The 20,643-nt window shown below is 38.8% G+C and overlaps 1 protein-coding gene across 1 annotated transcript in view; it reads right to left on the reverse strand.

Annotated features, from left to right (window-relative positions):
• The window catches only part of AKAP10 (A-kinase anchoring protein 10), a 72,713-nt gene that overhangs the window by 11,806 nt on the left and 40,264 nt on the right, over window positions 1-20,643 (reverse strand). Inside the window, exons 5-12 of the mRNA XM_039227359.1 lie at window positions 20,033-20,131; window positions 14,763-14,847; window positions 13,826-13,949; window positions 12,660-12,796; window positions 10,048-10,192; window positions 7,683-7,856; window positions 5,010-5,119; window positions 1,945-2,027 (exon numbers count right to left, since the gene is read on the reverse strand). Of these exons, the coding sequence (XP_039083290.1) occupies window positions 1,945-2,027; window positions 5,010-5,119; window positions 7,683-7,856; window positions 10,048-10,192; window positions 12,660-12,796; window positions 13,826-13,949; window positions 14,763-14,847; window positions 20,033-20,131 (957 nt within the window). The remainder of the gene's footprint in view (window positions 1-1,944; window positions 2,028-5,009; window positions 5,120-7,682; window positions 7,857-10,047; window positions 10,193-12,659; window positions 12,797-13,825; window positions 13,950-14,762; window positions 14,848-20,032; window positions 20,132-20,643) is intronic.

Genomic DNA, 20,643 nt, shown 5'->3' on the forward strand with positions numbered 1-20,643 from the left:
AGGGAGACACAGAATCTGAAACAGGCTCCAGGCTCTGAGCTGGCTGTCAGCACAGAGCCCAACACGGGGCTCAAACCCACGAACCGTGAGATCATGACCTGAGCCGAGGTTGGTCGCTTAACCGACTGAGCCACCCAGGCGCCCCAGGACTGTTAAGTTCTAACCTGCCCCATGCGCAGGAGTGCACGGAGGTGCTACAAACTTATTTACTGCGTTAACTATGTAGACTTCCGTCAGTCTTCAGACTTTCCCCAACTGTATACCTCAGGCTTCTCTGGCAAATTAGGAAATAAAATCAATTATTTAAATAAACTAATAGGGTAAGATAGGTAACAGGTCCTTTCTGGGTCTAAGTGATTTCATCAATTGTTCCATTTTTTTTGCTTACTCTGTCAGTGTGTATCTGACCCAAAAGTAGATTGCTCACCCACATCAAGATGATTCATTACTCAAACAATAGCTGAACTGAAAAATAAACAATACAGGGCATCTGGCAGGCTCAGTTGGTAGTGTTTGACTCTCGATCTTGGGGTTGTGAGTTTGAGCCCCACATCAGGGGTAGAATTTACTTAAAAAAACAAAAACAAAAACAAAACAAAAACAAACAAACATAAGAGTGCAGTCTTATTAAATTAAATAGGAAAATTAATAATAGCTCTTTATTTTATTTTATTTTTTATTTATTTCTAGGAGAGAGAGAGAGAGAGAGAGAGACAGCGTGAGCAGGGGAGGGTCAGAGAGAGAGGGAGTCACAGACTGAAACAGGCTCCAGGCTCTGAGCTGGCAGTCAGCACAGAGCCCGACGCGGGGCTCGAACCCACGAACCGCGAGATCATGACCTAAGCGAAAGTCGGACGCTTAACCGACTAAGCCACCCAGGCTCCCCAATAGCTCTTTATTTTAAACACATTTATCAAAAAGACACTTTCTTCTTTTTTAAAATTTACTTTGGGAGAGAGAGACACAGAGAGTAAGAGAGAGAGAGAGAGAGAAGAGAGAGAATCCCAAGCAGACTCTGTAATTCCAGCACAGAGCCTGATATAAGGTCAGATCCTGAGCCAAACCAAAGGTCAGACACTCAACCAACCGAGACATCTGGGCACTGCTGAAGCATTTTCTTCTTACAAATTAGTATCTTTTACTCAAGACAATGCTGTCAATCCAATTACACTGAAACATGTCTAGATCTCAAGTGAATGGATCCACACTAGTTTTCAAAATCTTCCCGTGTGTAAACCAATAGTCTAGAAGCTGAAATCAGTCACAAATGAGGTACTTGTCAGCACATTTCTGTGTTTAACTCTTGCAATTGACTGAACACTCTCCTGTTAATTAAGCAAAGGACTTGAATTTCAACTTCTTCATATTTTCCACGTTTCATAATAAATTTAAGCAAATTAGAGGAAATCTAATGAATTAAAGGGTCTCGAGATAAATCTTAAGTGCACCCTAGACTGGGTACTCACCATTTTTTTTTTTTAAGTTTATTTATTTTGAGAGAGAGAAAGATCAAGTTGGAGAGGAGTGGAGAGAGAGAGGGGGTGAGAATCCCAGGCAGGCTTCGCACGATCAGCATGGAGGCGGATGCAGGACTGAACCCGCAAACCGTGAGATCATGGCCTGAGCTGAAGTCAGACGCTTAACTGCCTGAGCCACCCAGGCGCCCCGGGTATTCACCATTTTAAATAAAACAATGACAAATATTTTTTCATGCAGATGTGCTTTCTGGAATGGTAAAGCAAGTTCAATACCTTTCATTCAGAGAGACTGTACAGAGATGTGATTACACAAAGCCCTTGTACTCAGCTGTGACTATAAACACAAGGTGAGAGATAAGGCAATTATTTCATAAAATAAACTATTTAAATCTTAACTGATCCTTCACTTACAGTCACCAACTAATGTGAGAAGAGGCTTAACGGGGAGTATAAAAACACCACAAACCTTTTGATTTCTTTACATCAGGTTCAGGCTCAGATTCTCGGATGAATTGCCCCAAGTCACTTACTCTTCCAAATGTCATCTTCCTAAGTAAGTACAAAAAGAATATGATTTCTAACAAGCAATATTAAATTAAAAAAGAAAAATTCCACTCTTGAGCATCTCATCTAAATCTAGAGACCTAGAAATACTGCGTCATATTATTCAAAGCAAGGCTTATTTTAAATAGAACTGTCCCCTAAAGAAAGCAAAATAATCTTTAATTTAATGCAATTCCATTCAAAATCCCAGAAAGGTTTGGGAAGCAAAAATAGGATGAAAACAGGGAGGGGGAATGGGCTTAATGGCTAAAGAGCATTAAGGAATCTACTCCTAAAATCACTGTTGCACTATATGCTAACTAACTTGGATGTAAATTAAAAATTAGATGTTAAAAAAAAAAAATCCCCGAGGCGCCTGGGTGGCTCAGTCGGTTAAGCGTCCGACTTCGGCTCGGGTCATGATCTCACAGTTCGTGGGTTCGAGCCCTGCATCAGGCTCTGTGCTGACAACTAGCTCAGAGCCTGGAGCCTGTTACAGATTCTGTATCTCCCTCTCTCTCTGACCCTCCCCTGTTCATGCTACCTCCCTCTCTCTCTCTCGGAAATAAATAAAACATAAAAAAAATTTTTTTTTAAATCCCAGAAAGGTTTATGAAGCATGATGGGTTAATAGGTAGCTCACAATTCTAAAATTTATACAGAAGACAAAAGGCATAAGAACAGCCAGGATAATTCTGTAAAAGAGATAAAAAGGTAGGCACCTGTCCTAGACCAAAATGTGTATTATAGACATAGAGTCATTATATACTACATGTAATCATTTACATGCTGTAAAGCTATAATAATATAAAGCAAAGTTAAAAGGCAAAAAACACAGTGAAAGACCTTATTTAACAGATACTACTAATCAATAATGAATATTCAAAAAGATAAAGAATTCCAACAAGTCACTAAGAACGAAAGAAAAATGTAAAAAGGAGATAAAAGTCTCTTCACAGAAGAAAAGCCTTAACAACCAACAAACATGCCAAAAGCAACTTAATCTCAGAAATAATAATCCAAATTGGTAAAACAAAAACAAAAACAAAAACAAATATCTGATGTTATTTAGTGTCAATAAAGATGTGGGGAAAATGAGTATCTTCATTAACATGGGGTAAGAATGCAAAGTATATAGCTAATTTATTTTAAAAAATTTTTTTAATGTTTATTTTTGAGAGAGAGACAGTGAGTGAGCAGGGGAGGGGCACAGAGAAAGGAGACACAGAATCTGAAGCAGGCTCCAGGCTCTGAGCTGTTAGCACAGAGCCTAATGCGGGGCTTGAACCCATGAACCATGAGATAATGACCTGAGCCGAAGTCAGATGCTTAATCGACTGAGCCACCCAGGTGCCCCTAGAGCTACTTTTAAAGGTAAACAGTTTAATAGGTGCCTGGGTGGCTCAGTCATTAAGCATCTGATTTTGGGTCAGATCTGACTGAGGTCATGATCTCAGGGTTTGTGAGCTCGAGCCCGATTTCGGGTGAGCACTGCTTCTCTCTGTCCTTCCCCCACTGCTGTGGGATTCTCTCTCTCTCTGTGCCCCTTGCTCACTTGCACGCTGTCTCTCTCTCAAAAAAATAAAAAATAAAATAAAGGTAAACTGATTAAGAGCTATTAAAATTTAAAAATCTGCCTCTTGGTACAAGGAAGTATATAAAAGGAAGTCTTTCATCATTCCGTGTGTAACAGTGAAAAATTCCAAACAACCTGAATATTCATCAATACCCAAAGGGCCAAATAGTGGCCACAGTTATGAGCTATAATTAATATTTTATATGGAACACTACAACATAGTTAAAATGAGGTAATCTGCATAGACTATAGATTTATATAGACTATATATAGAAAAGTCTCCAAAACTCACTGCAAATGAAAGCACAAGATACCAAATAAGAGTGTAATATCAACTACATAAAAACAAGCAAGAAAAAATACATAGTATAATGTCACAGTGATTATCCTGAGTAGGAAGGGGAGAGAATAAGCAATGATGTGTGGTCAAGGGGACATTAGCCTTATTTACACATTTAATTTTTATAGGACCTTAATGTATTTGTGAATAAAAGTTAAAAGAAGAAAAAGAAACAGCGATGCCTATGGATTAGTTCACATGGGGCATGGTGGTTCTTATTTTAGGGTTAACCTTCCCAGTAAGTCGTCATTTCACATGTGCTTGCAGTGCACCGACAGATAGAAATATGTCTACCTTGAAAAAATTTCAGGAAGATGCCAAAGCCATAAAAAAAAACCAAAAACTGAAAGCTATCTTTAAAGATGAAGAAAAGTCATTATTCCTCTATTTCTGACCCATTTTATATACTGTTAAAATACATTTATTATACACACACACACACACACACACAAAGGAAGTAAAACATCTTGCAATTGACAGGCTGCAAGTCACTCCTGAGCCTTTACTCTTAACCACGGTCTACTGCATACTCTATATAAGTTAAGTGCTGGATACATAAGAGATGAGAAACAATTTTTTAAAAATTTAATAAATAATATATTTTATTTATAATAAATATTATAAATATTTTAAAATTTTTTAAATGTTTATTTTTGAGAGACAGATCATGAGTGGGGGAAGGGCAGAGAGAGAGGGAAGTCACAGAATCGGAAGCAGGCTCTAGGCTCTGAGCCGAAGCCGAATGCTTAACTGACTGAGCCACCAGGTGCCCCTAAATTTTAACTTTTTAAATGTTTATTTATATTTGAGAGAAAGAGCATGAGCAGGGGAGGGGCAGAGAGAGAGGGAGACACAAAATCCTAAGCAGGCTCCAGGCTCTGAGCTGTCAGCACAGAGCCCAACTTGGGGCTTGAACTTCTAACAGCGAGATCATGACCTGAGCTGAAGTCAGATGCTTAACCAACTGAGCCACCAAGGTCCTCCCAGATTTAAAAAATTTTAAACTGAAAAATAAAAGATGCAAAAGTCAACTGACTTGTAAGTACAATTTTAGACACTCAGCGAAGCTTACCCTGCATATGTCCGCTGATACAAAGATTCTGGGTCCAAACTGGCAGCATCCACAATTATCGCTTCATCAAAATTTTTCAGAATTTTAACACTGGCTTTTTTCATACTGGACTACAACAGAAATTATAAAATTGGCAGTATATTATTTGGGAATATACTGTACAACACTGTGAATATACTAAATGTCACTGAATTATACACTTTATGATAGTTAACTTTATGTTAGGTGAATTTTACCTCAATTTAAAAAAATGTACTTCTATACGTTTACAATAAAAATACGGATATAATAAAAATTCCATTTATAATAGTACAAAAAACAATAAAATATTTAGAATAAGCTTAAGAAATACCAAATGGATACTTGAAAATACAAAATGTTATTGGAAGAAATTACAAAAGATCTGAATAAGTCAAAGGCATCCTGTTTTAATGGATTACAATAATACATCTTGTTAAGATGGCAATATGCCCCAAACTGATCTATGGAGTCAATACAGCCCCTATCAGAGGCCTGGCTGGCTTCTTCACAGAAATTGACAGATTGATTCTTCAACGCATGTGAAAACTCAAGGGGCCTTGAAAAGTCAAAGCAATCTTGAAAAAAAAGAACTAAGTTGAAAAACTCTCAGTTCCTGATTTCAAAACTTGTTGCCCAAGCAATGGTAGTTAAGACAATTAAATAGAGTGATCATTTGATCTAACAATTCTACTTTTTTTAATTCTTTAAAAAATTAAAAAAAAAATTTTAATTTATTTCTAAGAGAGAGAGAGCATGAGCAGGGGAGGGCCAGCGAAAGAGGGAGACACAGAATCAGAAGCAGGCTCCAGGCTCTGAGCTAGCTGACAGCACAGAGCCCGATGCGGGGCTCGAACCCACAAACCGTGAGATCGTGACCTGGGCCGAAGTTGGAGGCTTAACTGACTGAGCCACCCAGGCACCCCTAACAATTCTACTTCTGTAGGTACCTAGAAGTAGAATTGTAATATCTCACAAGAGAAATGAAAACCAGTATCCACACAAAAACTTGTATAGCAGCATTATTCATAATAACCAAAAGAGAGAACCAACCCAAATGTCCATCAACTGATGGAAGAACAAAATGTGGCATGTGTGCACAATGGAATGTTATTTGGTCATAAAAGAGGACTCGTTCTGATACATGCTAAAGGTGGATGAACCTTGAAAACATCACGCTAAGTGAAAGAAGCCAGTCACAAAAGACCACATATCATATGGTTCCAATTACCAGAAGAGGCAAGTCTATAGAGACAGAAAGTAGATTACTAGTAGCCTAGGGCTGGAGGAATGGAGCATTTGTAGGGTAGTAGTTAAAGGACACACGGTTTTTTACCTTAGGTGAAACTCTTTTAAATTGGCTGTGGTGACAGTTAAGCAACTCTACGAATATACTAAACACCACTGAATCATGTAACATAAATGAGTGATTGTATGATATGTACGATAAATTGTACAATATTTGTACAATTGTACAATGAATGGAAATATTCTATTTTAATAAAGCTATATGAAAGAAAGAATGGAAAGAAAGAATATAGTAAGAAATGATTTCAATTATATAACTGAACAGGTAACACTAACCCACACCACCAAAATCAGGATAGTAGCTACTCTGGCAGGGAGGACAGTGACTAGAAGGGAACACAAGAGAGTTTGTGACATACTGGTAACGTTATGTTTCCTGATCTGGACACTGGGAGACATGGGTTAGGTCTGTTTAGGAAAATTCTTTAAGCTATTTATAGTTCTAAGAGTTTTCTGTATATATATTATACTTCAACCAACAACGTAAAACTATATTTTACGGTCATCACACCTATACCTTTTAAGTGCCTAAATAAAAACAAAACATTCTAGCCTATATCAAAAACAAAATAGCAACCACATTCAACAGGTAACCTAAACAGCAGGAAAAGTCCTGGGGAGAGCCTTGTTAATGGCAATAAATAGTACTGTCTTATAAATTAAGAAAATTATCCAAGGCCCTGTGTCAAAAAATCTCAAGTGTTATTTATTTATGTCAACAGTGTAATGAGAAAACAATTATGCTACATTATGGCAAAGAACACTGCACTGGCTTTACACTTAGTGTGACTTGAAAAAATTCAGTTAACTTTTTTTTAATAGCTCCCTAGATTCTTCTCTTGGGGACAACCCGTTTCATGCAATTTTGGAGAGAATCAAATCTGATACATGAAAGCACTCCAAAAAACCAAAAAAGGTTGAGGAAATGTACAATGGCACTAGAGTTTAAAATAAAATGAAAAGCTCTTCAGTGAAATACAATACTAAGAAATCTAGGCGTTCACTCAATTATTCTATAAAAAAGCATCCCAAATGTAGTTACTAAAATTTTCCAAGTAATTACACTAAATAGCTCTTCAGAGGCTATAAATGCCTAATATCTGACTATTGAAAGCAACAGCTGGAGTGTTGAACAGAATGGCTTGAATGAAACAGGGTAATACCTTACAATATAACATACTGTTAATCACCACAGATACTCTGATTAGAACATATAGTAAGTAGGCTAATTTTATTTTCTCCTTTGTTTCTTCTGCAACTAAAACTTACAGACAGAATCTGTCACTGGTATTAGAAGGAAAAGATGTGTACGCTTTCTCCTAACGGCAGGAGCAAACCGGTCCATACCTGAGCGGCTGAGCCGTCGGAACCGCCTGGCTGAGAGTCGTCAGGAGGGCCGACAGAGCCATGAGCAGCCAGTGCAACATTCCCTCCCAGAAATTCATCTCCTCGAACCGAATGGATGAGATCATTCAAATATTTATAATAAAGATTGCTGGATAAAAAGCCAGGCAAAAAGACCTGAAAAAGAGGACAAGCATTCTTTTAAAGTTGAAATCAAATACAACTCAAATTTTATTTGCAAACAATATTTTACCCACAGTCCTACCAGGTGGCACAAATGATTTTATTTCTTGCCACACTCCCAAGTATTATCTCTTTGTACACAGTTTACAATATGACTACAACTGTAAGTACAATTTATAGGTTTTTTTCCCCCAAAAAACACTTGCCATAAAACGATTACATAGACTTGATATTTAGACTTCTTAGTGACAGAAAATATTCAGGGAGTGCATATAATCTGAACTACATTTCTCTGGTTTGTTATAAATATTAAAGTCTTTGCATATGTACTGGTGGTTTACTTTTGAACTGATTTCTTTAAGATAAGTTGCCAGGTGTGTGAATATTGAGTTAAACAGCACGGAACATTTTAGCTTTGATATATATGGCTGATTTACTCTTCGGAAGGATGTTGTTAATTTGTATCACTGGCAATATAATCAAGGTGTCTTTTTTTTAATTAATAATTTATTTATTTTTTACCTTACATCCAAGTTAGTTAGCATATGGTGCAACGATTTCAGGAATAGATTTCTTAATGCCCCCTTAGCCATTTATTCCATCCTTCCTCTTAACAACCTCTCCAGCAACCCTCAGTTTGTTCTGTAAATTTAAAGAGTCTCTTAAGTTTTGTCTCCTTCCCTGTTTTTTATTATTTTTGCTTCTCTTCCCTTAAGTTCATCTGTTTTGTATCTTCGAGTCCTCATATAAGTGTAGTCACAGGGTATTTTTCCCCGACTGACTGATTTCACTTAGCATCATACCCTCTAGTTCCATCCACGTAGTTGCAAATGGTCCAGGTGTCTGTTTTGACACAGGCTTTCCAACACTGGATTGTGTTTTTCCAGGCCATTGTTAAATAAATGCCTAATGATAGATGGATATTTTTATTTGCACTTAAAAATTATTAATGATGCTGAATAAGCTCCCATGTTTATTACTGGCATTTCCTATCACCAACTGTTTCTTCACTGCACTTAGCACATGACTGTGCACTTCACATGTTTTTAACCTGCGCCTGTTTACTGTGCACCTTCTTTATAGCCAGAGCTCCAGGAGGGCAGAGCCCACGTTTCTTCATTTACCTCCGAAACACCAATACCTAGCACAGAAATTCTCAAAGTAGTGATGAATGAACCATCCACGTCTTTTTCCCATTTATCTACTTGATAGCATTCTTAAACTTAGTGTTAAGTTCTTTTACATATACACATTTTACACGAAATATTTTTACATTCTATTTTTCTGTGTATTTTAATTTTTTTTCTTACCCAGAAAGCTTAAATTCTTTACATGACACAGATTTGGAACTTTTCCTTTAAGATCAAAGATTTCAATTTCATTTAATTTAATTAAAAAATGATCCCTGGGCAGTAACTGATACTCTACTCAGTTTACCACTAGATTTTAATGATTTGATTATTATATGTAACTCTTACATGTTCCTGAAATTCAGCTTTTATGTGTCGTATTATTTAACAGTGCTTACTTAACCCTTTTCCGCCTAGATACACACAACATACAGAAGCAACAGAACCTCATGGGCTTATCCAGGCTCTGTGCAATTCCTGGCAAAATCTGTACCAGCTCATTAGAATAAATCATTCACAAATTCCAACACCTTATTATTAATAAGCCATTAATGACACCCCATAAGTTATGATACACAAAACTAGCGCTCTAGATCCACTGACGGATATTGATGAGATATTTGGAACACCCCTAAGCTAACTTCACCCAATAATACTAATTATTTTTGAAAATATGATAATAACAACAGTAGTAATAGCCATTGACATTTTTTAATGCTTACCATGTGTCAGGCATAATGTTAGTAATAACTGCATACATCTTACCTCATTTTTATCCTTAAAATAACTCTGAGGTAAGTATCCGTATTATCTCCATTTTACAGATGAGGAAAATGGCATTAAAGAATTTCAGTAACTGCCTAAGGTCACTCAGCCTATAAAGGTTAAGATGAATACATACCAAGTCAGAGTCAAAGCCTCTGCTCTTAATCACTATGCTCCACTGCTTCAATTTTCCACTGTTTTGTAATATTTGGGTTTTCCTGTGTTATGTTTTCTGGGTTTCACCAGTAAAAACGTCTTGCTGTTTTAATATTTTTGAAGTTCTTGGTTACCTTCTCCATGGTCGTCCAGGCCTGACGTAACGGAGTTGTGAAACAGTTAGGGAGTGGCCCACCTTCCCTGCAGATATTAGATTCGATTTCTAATCGCACAACATCATCAAATCCAAGAGGATGTGTGGCTTGGAGGGAGAAGTACCTATGGAACAAAGACAGCCAAAGTAAAACCAAAGTCCACCGGCGGGATGAGCAACTTCTGGTACCCACACTAGAGAATCGTCTATGCAGCTACTTGGTTCAGCCTGCAGACCTAGGGCTCTAGAACTGGCTCACAGCTGTGCTGCAACCTTTATTCCAACGGCCCTAAAGTCAACTTGCTACCTTTCTATTATCTCCTTCCATCGTCCCTAGTTCTTAAGTTTTCCAAGTGTCAGGCCACAACTGAGACAAAGCAATCAATCAATCACACACACTGGCTGGGTGCCCATTCTCTGTTCAGCACTTGGGAGAGAGAAATGGACTTAAAGGAAGGTAAGACACAGTTATTTCCCCTGGAAAGGGAGCAGAAAAGATCTCTGCATAGGACACAATGAGAACACACCATCATAACTAAGAGACACAAGTAATATACAAGTAGGAATTCAAAATAAAAGAACAGTGAGGGTGAAGCAGGTGGATTTGATGTATGTGGATAGAATAACATGCCTTGACGCTTGGGCGCAGAAAGGAAAAGGAGTAAATGATACCTTAAAGATTTCTAACTTCTTAAGATAGAATGCAAAACTAGTGTTTTAGTAAGCTGATTGTAAAGCGGATACCAAAAGGAGGATTAAAAGAAAAACAGCATCTTAAATCCAGTCTGTGATACAAACACAGAAAGACCGATTAGGTAGGACTGTGATGTTACATACATAATATACATAAGATATAAAAACAAACAGGGATTGGTAAAATGAAATTTGGCCCAATGAAGCTGGCAAAATGACAGTGCAAACTGGATGCCATACAGTAATCTTCATTTACAAAGGGCTCCCAATGTGACAATGGGATCCAGAAGGATAGGAGACTCTTGGCTCTCTGGGGTTACTGACCTCCAGCCAGGATCTTACTCCTGGTGCCACTCTTCTGTCCCAGCATAAACAAATAGACATATATATATTTTTTATCAGGCTTTTCTTAACAGAAACTTAGTCTCCCACCTTGTAATGAGTAAGTTGGTAAATACTCCTCCATGATTTGAATTTTAGAGCACCCCAGACCAAATTTCTAATTGTAAACATCTGCCATTTCAACATCCATGTAACAATATTTCTTAGATAATTTTCCCACAAATATATTCTACTAAAATAAACAATGAGCAAACGTTAAGAGCTGTAGTCCAGCCTAAGTTCTGCCATTAACTCGCCCTGTGACTTTGAGAAAGTCACTACCTCTCTGGGCCTTCATTTTCTTATCTGCAAAACGGGAAAATCGGACTAGATTCCCTAATTTGGCTATTTATCAGCACCGTCTGGGGAATCATCTAAAAATAAAGATTCCCGGGTCATACCTCAAACATGCTGAATCAGAATCTCTTGGAGAGAAGGACCGGAAGCCTATTTTTAACAAGCTCCCAGGTGATTCTCAGACAGACAGCCCAGCAGGAACTTGCGAAGCAATGTTCAAGAACCACTGACCTAGATGCGCTCAGCTCTCTCCCAACCGACAGCCCATGGATTCTCCTCTACTGTCAAGTTAACCTTTTAGCAGTTGCTTCTGGATACAAAGAGCGTATTACTTTTCTTTACAGATTAAAGAAAATTAAATGAAAATTAAATGAACAGAGTATGAGCGGTGGCCATCACCTTATCACTTAACTGACCAGATGTTCTCAGTTCTGTTCACTGTAAGATTTTGCCATCCTCTCATTTTCAGGGACAAAAAGTTAAAAACCTATTATTCATTAATTATGAACCTGGCTGAGCAGACCTGCACAACAAAATATAATTCATCCATACAGAGTCAAGACCCTTTTTAATATATTGCAATTAGTTTCATCTTTTTATTTTTTAGAGAGGGAGAGAGTGTGTGCATATGCATGTGCATGTGGAAGGGCAGAAGGAAGGGGAGGGACAGACTCTCAAGCAGGCTCCTCACCTAGTGCAGAGCCCACTGCAGGGCTCAATCATCTGACTGTGAGATCATGACCTATTCAAAATCAAGAGTCGGAAGCTTAACCAACTGAGCTAAGGCGCCCCCATTTCTGCTTATATTCCCTACCCAAGTTTTACTTACTCAAACTCAAGTTCCCTGAAAGTGCCACATTCCCCTAAGTTTCTCTGACTTTGTTTGTGCCAATCCCTCTGCCTAGAATGTTCTTTCCCGCCTTCTCTGGCTAGCAAATTTCAATTTGTTCTTCAGGATCCAATTCTAACCTTTCTTCTATGAAGCCCTCCCTGAACTCCACCACCATCAACCTTCTTGCCAACATAGATCTCCCGTTCCCCCAACAGAAAACTTTTACTCTAAGAATCCTAAAACTTTATACACACTATGTGAAAAGTAGCTGTTATGCTACTCCCTGTGAGCTCCTTGACAGCAAAGACTGAATTCATTCATTTTTATTTCCCAAGTACCTATCAAATAATAAATATTTGCCAAACACTAAATACATCAATAAAACTCACTTGTCATATAAAATCATGGCGTCATTCTGTGCCTCCTGTCCATCATACTGGCCCTTCTTGGCAGCAAGCTGAGACTGGAAGTTATCTGCCGCCAACCAGAACTGTAAGATATTCACTGCATCCTCTTTCTCCATGTACTAGGAAGGAAAATACAAAAGGAGAAAAAAAGACCATAAACAGATTTATCTCACCATCTCTAATCTCTAAGTCCAGCCATTAAAATACAGGACACACACACACACAAAACAAAAAAACAAAAACAGATTGACTTGTTCAGTTAACACCATTCAGCAGCTTATAGTTATTTGAGATTGAAAAGCTTAAAGCCATTCTTGTAGGGAAAACATCAAAAACTAACCAAAAAACCAACCACACTGCCGGATACACACTTAAGTGAACTGGAATAAAAATCACGGTCAAGATGATTAGTGGTCCCTCACTGGCAAACATACACAAAGTAAACTAACCAGACCAAATCTTTTATACCTGATCATTTCCATCACTCCGTGTAGCCATAGTAACCGGAACAAATGCTGGACTTAAGCTGACGGCAAACGAGGGAGTGAGAAAGCAGATCAACCGAACGGGCTCTATTCATGGGACAGGCAGAGTGCGAGTGTATATTGGAGTTCTGCTTTGTGAGCCTGGAAGTCCTCTTATCTCTACTTAAGGGTCATTTGCTGAAGCCGAACAAATGCCATTACACTAAACTGTATGCTTCAAAGAGATTAACATACTCATTGCTTGAGAAATCCTACCCAATGTCTAAAGTGAAAGGGATGATAGTAGGGAAAAAATCTGCTACTTTTCTTTCTCTCTTCTGAAGTCCGGTCTGCAAATATGTGTGCACTGGAATCATGCACCAAAGCTGTGGTTTTTAAAACAGCTCCAAATAATCAAAAATATGCATTCTCTTCTAAGATATTTAATTAAGGTTTTCGAAATTAGAGTTATTTTACACTGAATTTTCACGTTCTACGTAATCTAATAGGCCATCAAAGTACCCTTGCCATTAGATATATCTTAAAACAGTATTATGTCACTCCAAATGATCTTTTTGGAAATAATGTGTCTCTTCCATGTTATTTTCTCTAGAGGGGGCCCCGGCATTTCTAGTTCAGAGGTGGAATGCTCTAACAGAGTGTGAAAGGAAATGCAGACTTTACCTCAGAGAAATAAAAGAGGGCTGACTCACAGAAGAGAATGTCAGCCAGGTAAACAGTTCCGCTGGTCAGCACTTCAATCTGGTATTTACAGAAATGGTGACTTCGCAGAAACTCACTAAAGTGCCTGCACATGGACAAAAAGGGAAAGTTTGAGGGAACGACCAAGGAAAGAGCTTAACGGGGAAAAACATACTCTTTCCATTCTGTGCCTCCTGTATCTTAAAAGCCAAGGTCCACACTACCTCCCTTCCCCTGGTGTCGTTCCTGGTTCCTACACCTGGAAATAACCTCTCCCACCTCCTGTGGCTTTGTAGTTTTCCTCTGATATGTGACACATGCTACCTCGTATTACAGTAACCAAAGAACATGCCCTATTTCTCTTATTAGGCTCTAATTTTCTTCAAAGCAGGCAGTGTATCTAACTGTGCCTTGCACAGAGCACTCTTTTCAGACATGCTAAATGAATCAATACATAGATTTTTTTTTTTTTAAGGGCATGCAGCAGTAATTAAAAACAACAACAACTTTGGAGGCTGTTTCAATAAATCTATGTGGATTTAGTACTAATAGTATCCATTAGGACTAAAGCATGCACTGACAGATAGGATATCCACCTGAACACATGCATTGTTTAAATAAATAAACCAATTCTAACAGTCACACTACACCCATATCACCCCCAAATGACTTCAGAATTAAAAACAAATTCTTTTAACTTAGGAAAAATTAACATTAAAAATGAACACGTGTTTTATTTTTAAGAGTTCACACAATTTATATTTAAAAGGCACCACTGACCAAGGTAGTCTTAGAGCATGGGTATGCCTCCAAGATCCCATAAATGTTAAAAATACGTAAGTCCTCAAAGATAGTTCATTTTTAGTTGCATGAACCCAAATTCAGAAAATGCAAACGGTAAAGTGTATAATTAACTTACTCTTGCTCCATTGCACGGAAGACGGTGGACTGCGCCACCACGAAACAGTTAGGGTCCACCTGTCCATCTTCTCCACAGATCTTGGCTGTAAGAGAAATGGGAAATACATTTCTACTAAATCCAAACTACACACCTCTGTGAATCAAAGAGATAAAGGTAAAGGCATACGAACCAGGAAGTTTTAAATGGAGCTAAGAATGCACAACTAATCTTGAGGTAGGGAAGGTCTTTCTTCTAAGCATATATACACAAGCAGAAATTGAAAGATTAAACAACATTAATTTAAAAACAAAATTTTTAAAATGTTTTCTTTATTTCTGAGAGAGAGACAGCATGAGCAGGGAAGGGTCAGAGAGAGAGGGAGATACAGAATCTGAAATCGGCTCCAGGCTCTGAGCTAGCTGCCAGCACAGAGCCTGATGCGGGGCTTGAACCCACGAACCGGGAGATCATGACCTGAGCCGAAGTCGGACACTTAACCAACCGACTGAGCCACGCAGGCACCCCTAAAATTAATTTTTATACATTAGAACACCTCCAAAACAAAATGGCAAACTGATGCAAAAAATTCACAGCATGAATGACAGTTTACTCTGTATGTGACAGATTATTATCATTTGTATATCAAGAGTTCCTATAAACTAGTAAGAAATGTCCTGAAAGAAAAATGAGTAGAAACATGAAAAGACAGTTTACAAAAGAACAAAGACAGGGGTGCCTCAGTCAGAAGAGCATGACACTCTTATCTCGGGGTTATGAGTTCAAGCCTCATGTTGGGTGTAGAGATCAATAAAAAAAATAAATTTTTAAAAAAGAACAAATTATCAAGTGACCAACAGGCAAAAATATGCATGCTCGCCAGTAATCAAATAAATATAACTACAAATTAGAATAAAGAGGCACCCCACCTTTTATCTAGCAAACTGGGACAAAACTGTTAAAACAATGCATGTGTGTAATTGTGTCACACTACACTGCCTTGCCTGAGCAAGGACGTAGGAAAACGAACACTAGCGTTAGCCAGAAAATACTGGTATATACTTTTTCGGAGGGCATTCTGGCAGTTTCTAGCATAACCTTTAAAAATAAACATGCCCTTTCCATGAGCAATTCTAAGACTGCAACCTAAAGAGTTATGGATTTGTAAAAAGGTTTATCTGTAAAAAAGTTTAGCAAAATGTTAATTGTTAGAAACATAAAATGTGCAACAATTAGGAATTACCTAAGTAAACTGCAGCAAGTCAGTAAGCTGGTTAGCCAGCCATCAAACATGGCTGAAACCCTCCTGCCCATGATGGCTGGTTTCATTTGAAGTTCATGACCTTAGTGGACCTTAATGAAAATCCAAGGATCATACTACACTTTCCTGGGCCATTTACTCTCATAGTCTGCTGGGCAACACACATCTTCCCTCTCAGTAAACAACTTAATGCCTCTTCTAATTCTCTTTGCTGATTACTTTGCTTCCTACTTCATTAAGAAAACAGAAGCAATCTGAAAATTATTTCCATCACCTCTCACCACATCTAACAACTCGCCTGCACCTCTACCCACACACTCTGCATTTGAGCACCGGACCCTTTCCTCTTGCCTCAAGATTTCTTTCTTACAGCAACTGTTCCCTCAGCCTCCTGTATTGCTTCTTTGCTGCTGTCTCATATTCATCAGCTATACAGTCTGTCTGTACGCTACACATACGAACTTGCTTGCATGCTATACCTTATGTGCGTATAACACATCATCACAGAAACACAAACCATTGGTTCTTGACTTACTATCCCCTTCCAATTTATCTTCGGAGCAAGATGCCTCAAAGAGTTGCTCATACTTGCTGTCTCCACTCCACCTTCTATTCCAAGACTCCTCCAATTAAGTTTCCATCTCTAGTGGTCCTGCGAAAATAAGACTTAACCACAGGGTTGGCAAGTCCCTTCCATTCCTAGTACTCATCTTACTTAACCTCTCGGGAGGATTTAACGCACCTTTGATCACTCCTTTACTCCCAGAAACATTTTTTCACTTGGCTTCCAGAAAAGAACTACTCTCCTGAGACAGAGTTGATAAAGCAGGGCCTCCTTTATGGCTGTTACTTCTGAATCTCTGCTCGTTCTTCCTCACCCACCAGACTTGTAAATATTAGGTCTGTCCCAGAACTCAGTGCTTAGACCTCTTCGTCTTCACTCATCATACTTCGAGGGTAATGTTATCCATGGCTCTAAACCATCTATAGGCTGATGACTTCTAAACACATATCTTCAACCTAGACCTCTTTCATGAACTCCTAGTGCAGATATCCAACTGCATACTTGACATTCGCCATTTAGTGAAAACCCAAACTCCTGATTTCCTCCCTAAACCATTACCCTCATAATCTCTCTCATCTTATAAATGGCAATTCTATTCTCTTAGTTATTCAGGTTTGTTTATTTGAGAGTGAGAGCACATGAGCAAGCAAGCGAGCGGGCAAGCAGGGTAGAGGGGCAGAGGGAAAAGGAGAGAGAATCTCAAGCAGGCTCCAAGCCCCACACGGAGCCCAAAGCAAGGCTTGATCCCACGACCCTGGGATCATGGCCTGAGCTGAAATCAAGAGTTGAATGTAAATTCAACCGACAGACAGCCAGGTGTCCCATTATTAAGGTTTAAAAAACAAACAAACAAACAAACATGAAGTCACGCTTAATTCCTTTTTCCCTCTCACACTTCTCAATTTCAAACCATCAGCAAAATCTATCAGCTGTACCTTCAAAATATTTTTAAAATTCTACCACTTCAAGGACTTACAGAAGATGAAGGAGGCAGTGGAAGCACAGTTTTGGGGTTTTTCGAGTCCCCATATAAACGGGGAGTAATGAGCCAGCAATATCAGAAAGCCATGGATAAAATTTACAACAAAACTAGGCAGGTGGGATACACAGTAACAGCTCAAGTGCAGACTTCTTCCAGCTGTAATGTACTCGAAGTAGAGCTGTATTAGAGTATTCCAGGGGCGCCTGGGTGGCTCAGTCAGTGGAGCATCCGACTTGAGCTCAGGTCATGATCTCATGGCTCCTGAGTTCAACCCTGCGTCGGGCTCTGTGCTGACAGCTCAGAGCCTGCAACCTGCTTTGGATTCAGTGTTTCCCTCTCTTTCCGCTCCTCCCTTTTGCTGTCTCTCTCTCAAAAATAAGCAAACATTAAAAAAAAAAAAGAATATTCTAACTGAAAGAGTAGAAAATGGGCTAGGATTCAGAAGAATGAGGTTCAAAGAGGAAAAACGGTCTAAAAACATAGGTGATTAACATTTTAACTTTCTCAGATCTCTTGATCACTAAATGTTATCAACTTATACTTCAAAAGATTTTTTTCCCCTCATGGGATTATATCATTAATTTGATAAAGAAAAGGAATAAAAAAAGAATTGAAGAAGTGATATTTCATTTTTAAATATTTTATTTGAGCCCCATCCCTCTTTTCTCCCCTACCCCTGTATAGTTTGGTTATTCACTACTACAAACAAATCCCCAAAGGAATCACTAGTCAATCAATTCCTCAAACAGCCAAATTCTAATCAGCTAGCACACCCCAGTTGTATTACTGCACAGGAAATGCTGGTCTAGAGAAGTGTGGAAGATAGCTGAGACAAATCCCCACATAAAAACAGAGGAACTGCATAGAAAGGACAAAATCCAAGGACAACATTTGCAACAGAACTGGGTGAAAGCTCAAAATACAAGCAAATGGGGACAAACACCCAACAGCCACAAGGCCTATAGGAGAGTGTCTGTGTGGGAGGAAAAGGAAAACAATGAGAGCGCATCTGACAAGCCCCAAAACAGCCAAGAGCTATTCACTGGGAGGCGTGGCGGCCAAATTAAGACCCACAGCCTAGACAGGGAAAGGTTTTGCTGTCTCCAATAATGAATGAATGCAAAGTATCCATGGTGAAGAATGAAAGAGCCCCATGCTGGGAAGAATCTGCAAGGAGAAAAATAATATGCTAGATTTCATAAATCAAAAATATGAAGTTTCTGTAATAAAAATAGAAAACTCAGTATCAGGACTTGATGGGAATATAATACTTGTTTAATGAATAAACAAACCCCTTTCATCTGTGATTACAGGTGCTTCTAAGGTCCTTCTGATACAATGCAGTAAAAACTTTTTTTTTTACTACGACCTACAGAGAGACAAATAGATTTACATGACACAGTATATACATACATACATGAATATATGATGAAAACAATTTCCTGAAATAAGGTTTGCTCTTACTACCGTGAAGCACCTTGATTTTTCTATTCTAGGTTTTTTTTGGCAGGAGGGTGTGGTTATGAGGAGACTGGGCTGAATTTACAGTATGAAAAACATTGCCAAGTAGCATACCAGTCAATGTGTAGTGGCATAACCCCCCACCCCCCTTTTTAAATGTTTTTATTTTTAAGAGAGAGAGAAATAGAGAGAGACAGGGCATGAGCAGGGGAGGGGCAGAGAGAGGGAGACACAGAATCCCAAGCAGGCTCCAGGCTCTGAGCTGTCAGCACAATGGCCTGAGGCAGGGCTCCAACGCATGGACCGCAAGATCATGACCTGAGCCAAAGTCAGGGAGGTTAACCGACTGAGCCCTCCGGGTGCCCCTGTAGTGGTCTATTTTCAAATCCGGACTCTGCTGTGTCTGATTTACCTGTGGGCAAATAACTTACCCTCTTTGTGCTTCAGACTCCTCATTTATAAAATAGTAACGGTATTTATAACTGCAGGTTTTTAGAAGGTTAGAAACTTCTTACAATGCTGGGGCGCCTGGGTGGCTTAGTCGGTTAAGCGTCTGACCTTCGCTTAGGTCATGATCTCGCGGTTCGTGGGTTCGAGCCCCGTGTTGGGCTCTGTGCTGACTGCCAGCTCAGAGCCTGGAGCCTGTTTCAGAGTCTGTGACTCCCTCTCTCTCTGACCCTCCCCTGCTCACGCTGTCTCTCTCTCTCTCCTAGAAATAAATAAAAATATTAAAAAAAAAAAAAAAAAAAAAAAGAAAGTCCTTACAATGCTGTCTGGGACACAGTAGGAACTCAGTATTTTTGAGTGCCACTATTGTTTTTGGTGCTGTTGTTATTTGAGCCAAAGTCTAAGAATTTGTGTCTTACCTATTAAGAGAAAATTTTTAAGTGAGCTACAAATGATATAATAAAGTACTCTGAAAACAGATTAAGAAGGGATATGTTGAATTTCATGTTCATAAAAGATTCTCTTAATAACCAAAACTAGGCATTTTTTTGGCCATAGCTTTGAGCACTGCTTACCTATGATGTCATTTCTCATTGCTTCTGTAATCGGTATTGGTTTAGCAGCATCTGGAGATATATATTTGGTAAAAGTATTCACTGCATCTTGTTCTATACCTGCAAGGGAAGAAGGTGACAACTTCAAAACTCAAAGCGCAACCTGGACCAGGAATGGACTATAATCTTGAACAGCAGGGCTGTCTGCTGTATGCCCAAGCGTGTGCGTGCACACATACAAATACATCCATGTTTATCACAAATATAAATACATATAAAAATAGGTATGGGACAAAACAATGTTGCTTCTTCACTGGTCTGTGGAACAGAGAAGTTAATTCAGAAGACGTGAGTCCCGCCCCCTACTCCTCATCTAAACTAACCGAATGCTCCTTAATAGCAATTATTTATGCATGGTCTCTTTCCACGTCTCTTCTCCAAAATCTCAAGTCGAGGGACTTGCACAGCAATGTTAACAGCAAGAGCTCCAACATTATTTATAAATCCACACTTAAAATATTTTACAAAATGGGGCGTGTGGGTGGCTCAGTCAGTTGGGCGTCAATGACTTCAGCTTAGGTCATGATCTCGTAGTTCGTGAGGTCCAGCTCCGTGCTGACGGCTCAGAGCCT

This window comes from Hyaena hyaena, unplaced genomic scaffold (genome assembly GCF_003009895.1).
Source record: "Hyaena hyaena isolate Hyena2069 unplaced genomic scaffold, ASM300989v1 scaffold_27, whole genome shotgun sequence".
NCBI classification, from domain to species: Eukaryota; Metazoa; Chordata; class Mammalia; order Carnivora; family Hyaenidae; genus Hyaena; species Hyaena hyaena.